Below are 16209 nucleotides of genomic sequence, written 5' to 3'. Positions count from 1 at the left end.
GATTACAAAAACGGTCCATTTTAGTAGTGGCATTTCCAAAAGCATAGCAATGATGAAACTGGGTGACTGAACAGGAGTCATATTCACAGGGTCAAATAAAACTACATCTAAATTGGAGTTATACACTAAAATAACCTGTAGAATCTCGGCCCTTCTATTCTTGGTCTCTAAAAAGCTCTAAGACATGCTATAAGTGGGACCAAATAGATGCATTTGAAAACTCTTGAGTAACTTAAATATTTAGCTTAAATTAAGTCAATTAACCAAAATCAGAGAGAAATACACTTGATTCATTCTCAGATTAATGAATTCTGATTCTTTATTTTTGTCTAATAGCTTTGCCTGCTGCAAAATCAATCACTTCAGTATTAACCTAGGAAACGAATCTTGTTTTCATACATTACTCGTCCATCTACAGTCTCTGCAAAAATCCAGATTCAAGCAATTGCCTATTTTCCATTTTATAAATATCACATCCATAAAATTTCTATGTTGTATTAAGTTCGACTAGACTAAAATGCTCTTAATCTTACACTTCAAATGCATTATTACAAGAAATTAATTCTTTTACTAATCCCTACACATATTGAACAGTACTGATTGTTAATTGCTTATGATCATATGACAGTAGAAATTTTCTTTACAGTATTGCATATATGCAGAGAAGATAAATGCAAAAGAATCTGAGTTTCCTAAAATATGGCAGAAATGTAGAGTAGGAAAAAAATGGTTCTTCCTAATCTGCTGAATATATGGAAGTGTATGATTAAAGAAGCATGAGCAGCCAAACACCCTGTAGAGCTTCTACTGTCCAGATAAGCATGACCATAATAAACTTAAAGAGTACATAAGTGTACCAGAAGGTACATCTGACCTTCATTTAAATTATATAAACATTTAAGCTATATTATTTGTTCACTATATCACTATATATACTATCAAATGAAGCTACTTTATTTTTCCAAAATAAGTTAATATATGATTATAAAAAATAAAATCTCCCCCTATGCAGTCTTCTAAGGCACTATTGCTGCTGGAGGGTTCTTCTCTTCATTTTTTTCCCCACATATTTGTTACAATGTGTTTTTTTTTTTTTAATTACTGCTCTTCAAGTTCTAGTAATTACATTCTCACATTAGGATGACAGTCTCTAGAAACTACTGTAACTCACTTAGTAAGCCAATTTCTGCAGGCAAAAAAGCAATATGCTTTAGAGTCATGGAGCACTTCCACTGGAAAAAGGGGGCAGGCAGCTGTTTCCAACCATAGGAGAATGGATAGAAACTAGATTTTTTTTACTTTAAATTGAGATTCATGATGTTGGAAAGGCACTCGAAATTTCATCCAAAGCATTTCTGTACTTCAGTACACTATCAACTATACATGTACTATTCTAAATAAATTTTCTTAATGATCTCCCAATATAGAAACACATATTCCTTAGCCAAAAGTGCTCTACAATCCTGTAGTATCCCTACTTTTGAAAAGCTTTTCCTATTTTTTCTTTGCAGCAGCTGCATGCACTTGATGACACTTTTTGTCCCACATCAACCTCCTCTTTTCTAGACTAAACAATCATAATCAGTGAATTTTACTCAGAGACTACTTCTAAAGTTTTGATCATTCCCACTTTTCTTGACTCTTTACAGTTAGTAAACATTTTTAATGAAGAGTGGTAGTGCCTCAGTATAGATGCTGTTGTTAATGAAAACATGACTGAATGGATTTTATTGCAAGCAACACTTCCGTTTATTTAACAGTCTTGTTTCCAGTGTAGTATCATGATTTGATAACTCGTGCTCCTCTTTGTGATTCATTACTATCCTAAGATCACTTCTGCTAAACTACTACCTAGTCAGTTGTACTAATAGTACTTTTAGGTAGGTAGATTATCTTTAACTGCATAAATTTGTAATCTAAAAAAAAGGAATAAGCACATCTCAGATGCATAGGAACTTTCTAAAGGGTCTAATTCAAAATGTATGCAGCCTCTTGCAACTAAGTGACAGCTGAAGAGTTAATATTCCATTATCCAGGTCATAAAAAATGTGCACCCTCAGTAAGTTTGCAGATGACCCCAAGCTGGGAGGGAGTGTTGATCTGCTGGAGGGTAGAAAGGCACTACAGAGGGACCTGGATAGACTGGATTGATGGGCCAAGGTAAACTGTATGAGTTTCAATAGGGCCAAGTGCCAGGTCCTGCATTTTGGTCACAACCCCAGGCAACTCTACAGGCTTGGGGAGGATCGGCTGGAAGGCTGCCTGATGGAAAGGGACCTTGGTGTACTGATGGACAATCAGTTGAATATGAGCCAGCAGTTTGCCCAGATGGCCAAGAAGGCCAATGGCATCCTGGCTTGTATCAGAAATGGTGTTATGAGATGGGCTAGGGAAGAAATCCTGCCCCTGTACTCAGCATTGGTGAGGCCCCACCTCAAGTAATGTGTTCAGTTTTTGGCACCTCAGTACAGAAAGGACACTGAGATGCTGGAGCAGGTTCAAAAAAGGGCAACAAAACTTGTGAAGGGCTTGGAGAATATCCCCTACGAGGAGCAACTGAAGGAAATGGGACTGATTTCTCTGGGGAAGAGAAGACTGAGGGGAGAACTTATTGAGAGCAAACACCCGAAAGATATGTGAGAGTGGGGAGTTGGTCCCTTCTCACTGGTGGCAGGTTACAGAACAAGTGGAAATGGCTTCAATTTGGGCCAGAGGAAGGTTTAGGTTGGCTATCAGGAAGAACTTCTTTACAGAAGGGGTTGTTAAGCACAGAAATAGGCTTTCCAGGGATGTGGTAGAGTCTCCATCCCTGAATATGTTTATAAACCATTTGGATGTTGTGCTCAGGTACATGAGTTAGCAGTGGGTTGTGAGAGTTAAGGTTGTATGGTTTGGTTGTCGTTGGACCCGATGATCTTGAGTTCTTTTCCAACCTGAGAAAATTCTATGATTCTATGATTCCGTAAGTAAAGACACAAAGGTAATCAGAGCTAACACCGACTCCCACAGAATCGTCTTTGTATTCTACAATCTTGACAGTGAAGGTATGCATGTGTATAATATACTTCTGTATTATAAACATATACTATAATTTTATACTGCATTTTCTTACACACATAATGATACACACAAATATAAATATATACTCAGATTATAACTTTAAGAAGAGCCCTGGAAAATAGATCATTATTTCCAGTCACGCAGGACAAGATTTAAACTTTTCTGGCTGAAAATGGTAGATGTCTAGTTAAAAGCAACAAAAGCATAGTTGACAGTGAATATTGCAATCAGAGTTCTCATAAGGGGTCATCAATGTGGGCAAAAATAAAACAAAGTGAAATTTCTACAGATTTAATGTGGTATCTTGCATTTAAGCATTCATTTGTTTAAGCATTTTAGCACATTCATTTAAGCATTCATGTATTCATAAACATTCGTTTCATGGCTGGAACATATTTCCTACAAGGGCAGGCTGAGAGAATTGGGGCTCATGAGTCTGGAGAAGAGAAGGTTCCAGAGGGACCTTAGGAAAGCTGGGGATAAACTTTTTATAAGGGCAGGTAGTGACAGGACAAGGGGAAATGGTTTTGAACTTGGAAGAGGGTAGATTTAGACTAGATATTAGGAAGAAATTCTTAACTGTGAGGGTGCTGAGATACTGGAGCAGGTTGCCCTGTGAGGTTGTGGATGTTCCCTCCCTGGAGACATTCAAAGCCAGGATGGATGGGGCTTTGAGCAACCTGGTCTAGTGCAAGGTGTCCCTGCCTATAGTGGGGAGAAGGGTTCTGATGATCTTAAAGATGATCTTAAAGTTCCCTTCCAACTAAAAAAATTCTGTAGTTGTACGATCCTATGATTTCACAAACGAGGCTTACGGATTATTCTGACAGGATTCACAAAAAAAAACAAAAATAAATTATGACAATAATTTGAATATGATCTTACTTGAAACTGCAAATAATTGGTAAAGAGGTTATATTTCAACAAGACCAGAACTGTTACAGTCACTTTGGTTTTTATAAAGACAATTCCCCTTGAATTTCTATGACAAGATCTTCCAGTTGCATATAGAACTTGATTGTGAGGCACTCATTCAAGAAGAAAAGTATTAAGTAATGCTCTACTAGCATGGGATCCTGCACCACCTATTGGCCTGCCATTTTTCTAAATACAAAGCAGGCCAAACTCAATTTGTGGAAGTTGATGGGAAATAGAACTAACAGAACTAAGTTGCATGGATGAGAAGAGATTTAATGCAATGTACAGGTCAATGGTAACATGTAGTATTAAATAAAATAAACACAAACTACTGTTCCAGATTTTAAAGCTGTCTCTGTATCTTACTTTTTTTTTTCTTTTTTTACAACAGGAATTTACAAAGAAATACAAAATGATGCAACATCAGCTATGATGATGACGTGATAAACATCATCAGATTCCATGACACCTGTATAAAGCATCTTTAACCAAACTACACAACTCCATGTACCACGACATACTATATTTAAGACCAGACAAGCATGTATTTCTGTACTGTCACAAAGAAAAGGATTACTACTAAAGCTCTTACTACTAAAGCTCTAGTAGATGTAATTGTTATAAAGAAGGTAAGATGAATGCTGAAAGAAAGCATGTAAAAGGACAAATGAAACCAGCAGAGCTGATAATTCAACATTAATGTACAAGAGTTTTCTATTTATCTACTTATAAACCATTCCGTAACTAAATAAAAGTTTATTTTAGCCTCCCCTATTATCATTTCACTCACAACCCACTAAGATTGATCCACTGGAGCTAGCAGAGTAGCGTGCAGACAATCTAGGATTTCAGAGGCAGAGGAAACACAGGGCCACAGAAGAGGATGAACTGTCTGTAAACACAGTTGAACTACTAGGACTCATTTAACAAACAAAGTAGAAAAGACAAAACTAAAAGTAAGAAATGCTTATATGCTTAGTTTAATTCAAATTTAATTTGAAATCTAAAAGCTGATTTATTTTTCAACTGAACAAGCAACAGAAACTTTATTATTGAGCAGTGGTTTTCATTTTTTTGTAACACCATGATCATAATCTCATCAGTTTGCACAATAATAGATAAAACTGTACATTACTAGATAAAACTATAAATTTTTCTGTCAGGTTACTTGTTTTTGTATTTTTATGGAGCATTTTCAAGCAACATTTTTTATTCCAATAATTTCAGTAAATCTGACCTAGTCTTTAAAATAATAACTTTAAAAACAAAACAAACTAATTGAAACACTGATATAAAAACAGAAAATATCTTTGTAAGAAAACACATTAGTTACTCACTAGTGGTATTACTAAGAATTACTAATTCCTACTCCATTACTTCATATATTGTATAGAGTAACTACTATCCAATTCAATTTTGGATAAAGTTAAGAGTGATCATTAAAAATCATTAAATGTAACTAGATTAATTTACAAAGCAATAAGGAAAAGGAATCACGCACATTCACCGTTCAGGAAATGGGACTAATTCCCAAACTATTTTGCTGACACCGGCCTGGGGAGGTAGGATATGCACTTTGCTACTGAGATTTTGAAATAAAGCAGTTATCTATTTATGCATGCTATTTCTCCATTAAAATTACATTGGATACTACACACCACGTGTACTTGAAGCCTTATTGACATTTCTTATTAATTACTTTGCTAAGTTTATGATCAAATAAGTTTTAAAAAAGCCATTCTCTCTAGTATATTTGTATGAAAGTTCACTTGGTATGTATGTCAAAATCAAGAAAGGTAGATAGCATAGCTTACATGCAAAGAGCCCTCTTGTGGTTCCAAGCAGGTAAACTAAAATAGATTTATAATGCAGTATATACACACACACTCACACACAAACAGGATTATAACATATATGTCGTTCTAGGAAAACATTACTTGGCCACTATTCTGTTCTACTCATTATTTTTTCTACTTCACTAAGATGTAGAACATTCATTTTCAAAGGGAAGAAACCTTCCAAACTAAATAATATATTTGAATTCTCTCGCTAAGGTTGAACAACCGATTTTACTTACTGTGTTTTATAACAGCACTTAGAAACCCATCTGTTACATGCTGGTTCAATAGTAAATAAAAATGAAGTTTCTTAAAATACAAAACAAAGCCATAAAAGAGAAATAAAGAAGAAAGTAAATACAAAGGAAAATTAAATACCTTTTTGGCCTTGGTTTTTTTTTCGTAAGTCTCTGATAATGGTTTTCTTTTTTCCTGAGTGGTGTCTTTGGAAAACAAATATTCAAACTCAGTAGTATCAAGTATATCAGGTTCTTCTAGTGATTCCCATAATGTTGGTATGGCAGTTTTCCTATTAAGGGAAAAATAATAATTAAAAAAAAACTTACACTAAATATTTATTAAAAAAACCTTATTAACAATTGGCTTAAAACTCAAACAATCCCTGCTAGCATACTAACAGCATTCTTTCTCTGCATCTAACTATTGTAAGGAGTAAAAATATTTTTCAGAAGGCTGTACTAAGAAGTGTAGCTACTTAGTAGACTACATGCTCAACTATCAAAGTGCACATGTGATAGGGCTTTTTTTTGGTATAATAACCATATATTGCAACTGCAGCTTGTGCAAATAACAGCTCTAGAGATCTCTGCCACTTCAACTAGGATCTCAATAGCAGCTTTTTTGACTAATTCCCAATAATCTTCCTAGACATATTAAAATAAACTATATCGACAAATAGTGATCACACTTTATTCAAATATGTTTCAAGAGCATTTGTAGAGGTCTTGACTCACTTGGTGTTAGGTTCAGATGCTTCATGTTCATATGTAACTTTGTTTCAGGTTTAAGAAACTAGAACCTAAGTGGCCTATACCTTGGGAGACTAATCAATATTCCACGTCTCTCAAATTTTACATGCGCATTATCTTTCCTTTTGTACCTTAATCTTTCAGGAACAGATATAGTGTAGATAAGCATCACTGCTTAAACTTTGGAACATATTAAACAAAATACTCTTGTTTTATCTGGATTTAGGAAAAATCATTTGTAATTCGTCAAACCAAACACTCCAATTCTGAACAAGTTTCAAAATTTCAATAACTTATGAAAGTATATTTGACAAAACTGTCTTTTGACTGCTCTTTCTGTCATATCTACCAGTAGAAGGTGGGCTCACTTCTTCCAGCAGATGTCAGTAAAAGGCAATAAAATGAGTTGCTACTAAAAAAACCATAAACATTGCAGAAAAGCCTATGAGCTACAAATGAGCTGATGCCACCATACATATATTTATTAGATGTAATATGCAAAAAAATGTAATATGTACCCATATAATGGAGAAAAGGATTCTAAAAGCCACATTAATACTGAAATTTAGGATTGTTTTTATTTAATACTCAACCACACATTTATTGCGGTGAATGTTTAAGGAACTCTACTTTTTCCACGAGCATCCACACTGGTGAAACATTTTCTGTATCACGGGAAGTGGCTAGAGTTCAACAGCTTCACTCTTCGGACACCAGCTGCAACCACTTCATTGAATAATGCTTTTTGGCTCTGTAAGAAGAACTTTAAGGTCCCAGATAGCTGCTGCTCTGAGCAGCAGACTGTTGAAAAAAACTTCATATCTAGTGCAGAAAATGATGATGCTGGATCATTGGACCTGATGTCCAGCATCTCATCAGCAAATTATGACTTAGACTCTATTTCGCACTCATATTTCTGAGTGCAAAATAGACATTTCAGAAGGAACATTTGGATCTCAGTAAATTAATTGGAAAATATGAAACAAGGTTTATTTTTGGACCAACTGTCGCTTCACTAATTTTCACAAGTAATTTTGGGAAAGTACAATCAAAATGCTCAAATATAAACTGAATAACTTCCTATGTTGGTTACATTGAAAAAAAATCCAAAGTTATTACTCGTTGTCTTAAAAATAAATTCAGTCAAAAACTAAATTAAAAGAAATATATAAATAAAACGGCTTTAACTGCAGATGTCTCTGTCAGTACTGCACCTCCTTTTTACCAGATGCTTTACACAACAGGTTCCTCTGCAGCAGGTATTTATGGATATACTTCACCTTTCCTGTTACACCAGAACTATACTTAGGTTAAGCTCAAGTTTACTTTTTTCCAGAACAAGAATATTAGAAGCTGATATGGTGCTTTGAAGATAGCATCACCTTAAATGACTGGAGAGCCAAAGCAAATGAAAGTCAAAGTTCTTGCCTGACCAAATTTTAGTATTTCACTTTTAATTTTAATGATCTTTTCTCTAATAGGAAAAAAGAAAAAGAAGAAGAAAAAAAAAGCTATCTTTCATCTCCTGGAAAACTTTTTATTTCTTTAGTACTTAGTCACGAAACAATTAAAATATTTGGTTGCTCTTTCACTAAAGTTTTCAGGGAGTGCTCTAAGTCCCTCTGTTATACTCTGCTTTTTCTGTTATAATGTGCATAATTTTTTATTTATATAGCATTTTAAAACAATTTGTTGTGATCTATTATTAGGCTTCTATAACTGTTTTGTTGTTAATACATACAAATTCCATGCTTCTATATGTATTTTCACTGCTTGTTATTGTCTTAAATAGCTTATATAAATTTATATCATGACATATAGACAGAAAATAAGTCCAAATAAATTCAGTGTACCTGCTGCCTTGCAATTGTATCCGTGTCCAATACAAAGGCTTCATGGGACGGCTAGGTTCAATGGCAGGTTTTCGAGGACCTTGACTTGAAGATAAAGTGCTATTAAAAAAGAGCCCAGGTCCTGGGGGTGGGGGAGGTGGAGGTAACCCGGATCCAGGCAGTGGAGGAGGAACAGGAGGTCCCAACCCTGGAAGTGGTGGTGGTGCTGGTGCTTGAAAATCCCTACAGCCTTCAGAAAGTTGAGGTGGCAGTGAAGGCCCAGATGCAAAGTGAGGTGTCACTGAAGTTGGACCCATTGGCAAAGGTGGTGGTGGAGGAACTAAACCTTGTAGTGAAGAATCAGAGAAGGGTGGAGGTGGTGGTGGAGGTGGTGGAGGTGGTGGAGGAGGCAGCATTTGTTTTGGTTGACAAGACAAGACACTTTCTGAAGATGGTACATCATAACTGTCCTTATTTTCACCTTGGGTAGAAATACTATGTGTCAAAGATGAAATATTAAGCTTTTTCGGTACTATTTGGTTGTTTTTCACAGCTCTGTTTTCTTCTTCACTAGGCTTTATAAAAGTTTCTCTGTCAGTCTGTATACATACATTTCGGTATGTCTTTGGTGGATTATCATCTTCAGTAGAAACACCAATATCCCTTGCTTCTTCATTCCTTCTGTTCAATTTATTATCGAGTTCATTCTTCAGATGTGCAATGGTTTCCTCAAGCTGAGCAGTTGCTACAGCATGTTCTCCACGAATATGGAATACCCTGAGTTCAAACTGAGACTGCAGAACAACAAAAACCCCTCAGTGAATGTTTTTCTACTCTCTAGATCTTTTCACTTTTTAGAGCATTAATTCATTCTTTCAGGAAATATATTAAATGAAACTTCCAGCCTTGCCATGTAAAAGATCACTGTTTCCTCGCTGTGACCATGACTCTCTCATCATTCAGCCAATGATACAATCCAGTTTTTGTCAAATACTCCTCCTCCTGTACTCACATCCCCTCACCCCTATATGATTTCCAGCTGACTATATTTTTACGACAGTAAAGATTTATTTTCTCCAGATTACTGTTGCAGGTACCAGATTAGAGGCAGGTACTCTCCAATTAAATCTTATTCCTTCATGTTGCTAGCACAGAAGAAACGTATAAGTATACAAATAAATTCATATACTCAAGTTCTGTAAATGTTTTAATGTGCTGAAATCAGATCTCAATTATAAATTTGCAAGTACTTGCTCAGCAAACCTAATCTGCATAGCAACATGTTACAGAACAAAGTTGCTTTACTTTGGTAAAAATCTTTTGTGCAGTCATTGTAGATATTACATATGAAAACAATTCTGTGCTAGTACACTACATAACAGTCTCTGAATCCAGAGGAAAAAAAAAATCAGATTTAAAATTGATCTGAAAAACCCCTGCTAAAATTGATAAAAGAGCACTGCATTTGGATACCAAAAGTTAGGATCAACAGGATGGCAATTCAACATGAAAAGGACCAGCAAAGACAGCAGAACACAAAGTGATAATGAGTCAATAACTCTGTATGAAAATATATAAATAGATACGACATATGTAATAAAAATCAAAGGTGCCCTGCTGAGGTGCTCATTTTGGGAAAAATGCTGTCCTTCTGTTCATGATCACTTCTGAAATCTGGGGGAGCTTATTCAGCATTCATTTTCCAGGTTCTATGTACATCACCTTTTGCCTCCATCTCACCCTTTCTCGACAATGGTTCCCTTCTTCTGCTTGCTTTCAGTTTCTATGGCTAAAAAATAGCTTACTGTACCTCATCAGTTTTCTTTGCAAGACAAAACTCAGCCTAAAGTCAACTGTTCTTCCAACATCACTATTTCTCTGATCCCTAAAACTAGCCACTAGCTAAGGTGCATCTTTTTCTATTTTTCCACAGGTTTCTGTTTCCACCCAACACTCACAGAATCACAGAATCACCCGGGTTGGAAGGGACCTCAAGGATCATGTAGTTCCAACCCCCCTGCCTAGCAGGGCCACCAAACGTACACATTCAGATCAGGTTGCCAGGACCCCGTCCAACCTGGCCTTGAACACGTCCAAGGACGGGGCATCCACAACCTCCCTGGGCAGCCCGTTCCAGGGCCTAACTACTCTCCTTGTGAAGAACTTCCCCCTAACATCCAACCTAAATCTTTCCTCCTTCAACTTGGATCCATTTCCCCTAGTCCTGCTGTTGTCAGCCCTTCTGAAGAGTTTACTCCCCTCCTGGGTGTAGGTTCCCTTCAGGTATTGATAGGCTGCAATGAGGTCACCCCGCAGCCTTCTCTTCTCCAGGCTGAACAAGCCCAACTCCCTCAGCCTGTCCTCATAGGGGAGGTGCTCCAGCCCCCTGATCATCTTAGTCGCCCTCCTCTGGACCCTTTCCAAGATCTCTATGTCTTTCTTGTACTGAGGGCTCCACACCTGGACACAGTACTCCAGATGGGGCCTCACAAGAGCCAAGTAGAGAGGGACAATTACCTCCCTCTCCCTGCTGACCACCCCTCTCCTGATGGAGCCCAGGATCCCATTTGCCTTTCGAGCTGCCAGAGCGCACTGCTGGCTCATGTTAAGTCTCTCGTCCATCAGGACCCCGAGGTCCTTCTCTGCCGAGCTGCTCTCAAGGACCACTCCTCCCAGCCTGTACGGGTGCCTGGGGTTCTTCCGGCCCAAATGCAAAACCTTGCACTTTGCCGTGTTGAACCTCATTAGGTTCACCCGAACATTTTAAAGACATTGAAAACATCACACATTTAGGCCCAACCCTCTTCATTAAAAGCATTATTTTATTTCTCCTTCAGCTCTCACTCAGAACTCAGGCTACAGAGGTCTACACCTTTGATTCTGACCAAACAGGGCCATGCCTATTAAAGCCTCACCAGTATGGCTGCACTCACAAATGAGTTTGACTTTCCAAGATTTGTCTAGTATTTGCCATTGGAACAGGACACCATCTGTTTTCCTCGAGCAAAATCACCTCACAAAAGCTAATGATCCAGCTGACTCTTATTTCTCTTATATGGTAATATTTATGTAATACATTAGAAAGTCTGCATTATGCTCTTCCTAAAATATACCACTAACAATGGTTAGGATATGAACAAAAGACATCTATTATAAAAAATTTCCTCTCTTACTAAAATGCATGATATTTATGCAAATAACCAAAATATTGATGTATTTTCCACTTGCATCCAGCCCTCTGCAGTATGAGTGACTTCCAGTGACTTTCTTTCTGTATCTGCTGTGTGTCTTTTCTGAATAGTGACAGCTCAGCTTTGGTTCCATGAGACTCAGAAACATATGAAACATTATTTTCAAACGCAGAAGAAAGACCAAAAGCTGAATTAGTACAATCTACCTCCATCCAGCATTTCAGACTGAGATAAAGCACAAAATTAATCACAGAAGAGATTATATCCCTTCATTCAGAATGCAAAATGCAGATTATCTAAATGTCTTTGAAATTATAATGGCAATTGACAAACCAGTACCAATGGGAGAATTTTTCTGCTCTTGTAAGTAACAAAAATTAACAATTAATTTGACAAATATGGTCAGTTATAATCTGTATAGTCCATTCAATGCTATTAACTCAAGTATATTTGTTCTGCTACTGTTTATGTAATGCTATTGTATATGGACAAACAAAGACTTTCTATCAATGATATGGAATTACTCTGATGCTAAGTTTTAAAGCAATTTGTATCTATGACTATAAGGAGGCCATATATTTCTACAGCAATCTACACTGAAAAGTTAGCTGTCGCCCTGTTTTTAGGCAAGGCTTATTGACACTACAAATGTTTAAAAAGAATCCTGAAAACTGAAATGGTAAAGCATTTTCTAGAACACTGTTTAGAGAAAGGAACATGCAGGACTTATCTTGGAAAACAGCAAGTAAATGCAGAACTAACATTTTTTCACTACTGTTTACTGTGCAATTCTACTCCAAAAAGTGACCACACAAAAATGGCACGTCACCACTGAACTATACCATTCTATGTATATCAGAGGCAGATTACATCTTTAACTTAGAAGCATACACTTCTGCTAGTTTTTACTCAAATTAACCTGGAAAAACAATATAGTGCAGAGAAAGTGAGCTGAATTTTATTCTTTTTTTCTGACTTCATACACTGGTTGTTGCATCTAATTAGTTACTTATCCCAAGCCATGAAAACTAAAAAAAAAAAAAGAAGAAAAAAAGTAACTGAGGATGTACTACTGTATAAGTGGGACTGTTCCAGGGGGAAAGGGAAGGGTGGAAGGTAAGAATTCTTGAACTGCTGCTGAAAAAAGTTTTATAGACTTCACAGCTTTTTTTTCTTAATAGTATTTGGTCATCAAAGTGCTGTGCATGGAAAAGAGAGGAAAAACATTTTTCAAAGACAGCCTCTGACTTTTTGTTCATTCTAAGTATTTTCATCCTCAGTTTTTGGAAGAGTTCACAGTTTTTATTCTTGCATTGTCTTGACAAAGAAGAAAAATGTCTTTTTTTGTTAAATCTCTGTCCTTGAAAAAACATACATTTGTTTCAAATTTTAACAACAATCAGAGATTTAGCAAAGAATTTTTCAAAGAAAAAAATTAAGTCCATGCCAATTTACATAAAAATCAAAATTCCTTTCTAACAAATACCTCAATAAATATAATCAGTTACATATGGTATATCACCATATTCAAGGGTACACAGTAAATGTTACACTAGTAGTTGATAGCAAAAAATACGTAAAATGGATTCCCCATTCTCATACATTTCCAGCACTCTAAATATCTGTATAAGCTATATATATAGACTACAATTCTCTTTTTAATTTAAAAATACCAAATACAGAGCTTTATCTAGAAAATACAACAAAGATAGTTGGGAGCAAATGTGATCAGAGCCAATATATAGAAAACAGTATTTCTACATGTTTTATTATATATGTTAATATATTGTATTACTGATAACTAGCTTTTAGGCAGTTGAGAAAGAAAGACAGTCTTAGAGTGAGTAATTTTTCAATACAAAATCATTAGTATAACAAAACATTACAACATACTAAGTTACACTGCAACATGTAGATTATTTTTTTAATGGTATCAACATGGATGCTTACATATAGGACTAAAAATTACTTAGAATTTATGTAACATTTTAAGCAATAATTGGCATCAAGTTTGACGATTTAAATATTTATTTTGATAATACAGGTGTTCCTTCTTGCATCTACACACCTATTCCCTCAGTCCTTTCACTGTTAATAGCTACCATTCGACTATTTCAGATTTTACAAGTTAATTCATTTGGAGAGTTCAGTTACAGAGCATACAGATCCCATCATTAGTCTTTGTTTTTCCTCAGCTGTCCTATCTACATTAATTTTACTGAGATGAACTGTCTTGTTAAGCATAAATCTCTCCTTTTCTGTAAGTTCTAATCAAACACACAAAGAACACCTGTTAAAGTCCTTGAAATTTCTTAGAACCCAGGATATGCAGACCATCTCTAATAATGCTCACTGTACTTCACAGCGTACCACAGCATATAATTATGGATGCAATTCTGTCAACTTTTGCACCTGGTCAGTGATTTGCTCTGCTTGGAATATCTGTGCCCACAGAAAAAAACTTCACTGGACTCTAAACCTTTCTTGAATCTGACAAATATAGCTTTGTATTAAGGAACCATTCAAAATTTAAAAGCAAAGCAAGTGTTAACTAAAAATAGACCATAAAAAACCAGAAGACCGTAAGTATGAAAAAAAACCAGAAGTTAATACTGACTGATTTCAACCATCTCACTGTGCAATAACTTCTGTATCCTACAGAATAAAAGACTGTTAAATATAATATAAAGTACCGAAGGAAAAAAAAATTCTTTCACATATATTAAAATATTTAGGCTAATGCAAATTAGCATGATAACAGAGTAACAGAGTAGTGCCACTCTCAACTCTCACTTGACAGCAATTGCCATCATACCCATATCTTCCAAGGGAAACAGTTGCCCTAAAAATGAAGCTGGACATGTCCAAACAAGATCAAGAAGAATGTTATTAATGCCTCAGATTCTCTAACTGCTAAGTAATGTCAGTAAAAACATCACAGGCACCACAATTTCACAGGACAGATAATGTGCAGTAGCTACAGGAAACCACATCACTTCAGAAGCATTATGTCATACAGAAAGGGAGAGAGATCTTTGCAGAAAGTCACCTCCCAAAAGTAAGCTAGTTTATGCCAGACAAAATAAATCTCACGTGGCTTGCAAACAAAGGGATAGCAAGCTAAACTGAGACAAATATTTCAAGGAAGACTGACACATTAATGGACAAAATTCACAGTTTTCATTGCCAAAAGCTCTCCATATTTTTAACCCTGTTCAACATCTAAATTTCTGCAGAATGAAATAAAGGCAGCTCATCGTACAGCACATCAACAGAAGCAAATGATGCATTCTATAGATTTTCTCTGAGCCTAAAGTAATCCAAGAATGAAGCTACAGCCTGCAGTAAGAATTCATCACTTAGCTATGAAGCTGCACCATGAACAACTGACACAGAATCCAAATACAGTAACAAAAGCCTTTCTTGTTACAAACACTATTTACTCTCTACCCGGCTTCTCACTTGCTTATGTTACCTTGGTCTTAGGACTGCCTAAGATACTAAGTCTGTATAAACACAAGAATGCTAACATCTGTGTTTTCTGTTGGAGTTCAAAGATTATATTCAAGAAAAAAAAAAAAAAATACTAGTATTATTCAAATATTTTAAAACAACATATGAAAGTACAGAACAATTTTTTGAATTTTCTTTTCATTAATCATTTCTGTCATCAGTTCTGATGACAGTTTCTAATAACTCACATTATCTATCTTTTACCCATAAAATCAAATTATTCATTACTGCTACCAATTTATAATAATGCTTTGGCGAATAAAATTTGAAAACAATGTGAAAAATGACTGAAAACAAGATGAAGATGAAGCTTCAGTGACTAAAACTACAGAGGCAGTATGGATCCAATAAGAAAACTGATTGTAGCAGAGAGCAAGTTGTCTCTGATCTTGGGAGAATGTTTTTGGACACCTAACAGCTTTTTTATTAGTGTGGCTGATTAAAATGAAAAGCCTTACTACTAAAATGCTCTTTTTGATGAGTTTTTTTGCCATGAACTATAGACCTTGCAGTCCAGTGGGATACAAATCCTTTGATCCTGTGCAGTCACATAAATTCAAAGTCGTAAAACAACATTGAATTTGATTTTATTAGTGTGGCTGATGTTGCCAGAATCGTAATGCAATCTTGTTTTTCTTCTCTTTTCTTCCTTTTCTTTTGGGGAGGAGTGGAGAGCAAAGCAGAGTTTACTGTCAACATTGCTTCACATTATAAAGAACTAATTTCTTTGGCAGACGGACTCCAACTCTAAGTCACTATAACAGAGTCTTGTAACAACATGAGAGAATAATGATATGCATCGTGTTTAAGCTTCAATGAATGATTTGGCTGAAGAAAAAGTAAGCTGAAGCAAAAAGCAGCATAAGTA

The 16209-nt window shown here is 35.8% G+C and overlaps 1 protein-coding gene across 2 annotated transcripts in view; it reads right to left on the bottom strand.

Annotated features, from left to right (window-relative positions):
- Window positions 1–16209, bottom strand: part of LOC128085997 (formin) — a 125258-nt gene that overhangs the window by 78668 nt on the left and 30381 nt on the right. For both annotated transcript variants that reach the window (XM_052694065.1, XM_052694066.1), the window contains 2 exons: window positions 8659–9431; window positions 6195–6345 (listed from right to left, as the gene is read on the bottom strand). In XM_052694065.1, coding sequence (XP_052550025.1) covers window positions 6195–6345; window positions 8659–9431 — 924 coding nt within the window. The remainder of the gene's footprint in view (window positions 1–6194; window positions 6346–8658; window positions 9432–16209) is intronic.

The sequence above is a fragment of the Tympanuchus pallidicinctus genome, unplaced genomic scaffold (genome assembly GCF_026119805.1).
Source record: "Tympanuchus pallidicinctus isolate F22 unplaced genomic scaffold, pur_lepc_1.0 scaffold3, whole genome shotgun sequence".
Lineage (NCBI taxonomy): Eukaryota > Metazoa > Chordata > Aves > Galliformes > Phasianidae > Tympanuchus > Tympanuchus pallidicinctus.
The sequence above is the reverse complement of the archived record's forward strand: the minus strand, read 5'-3'. Positions and strand labels throughout refer to the sequence as shown.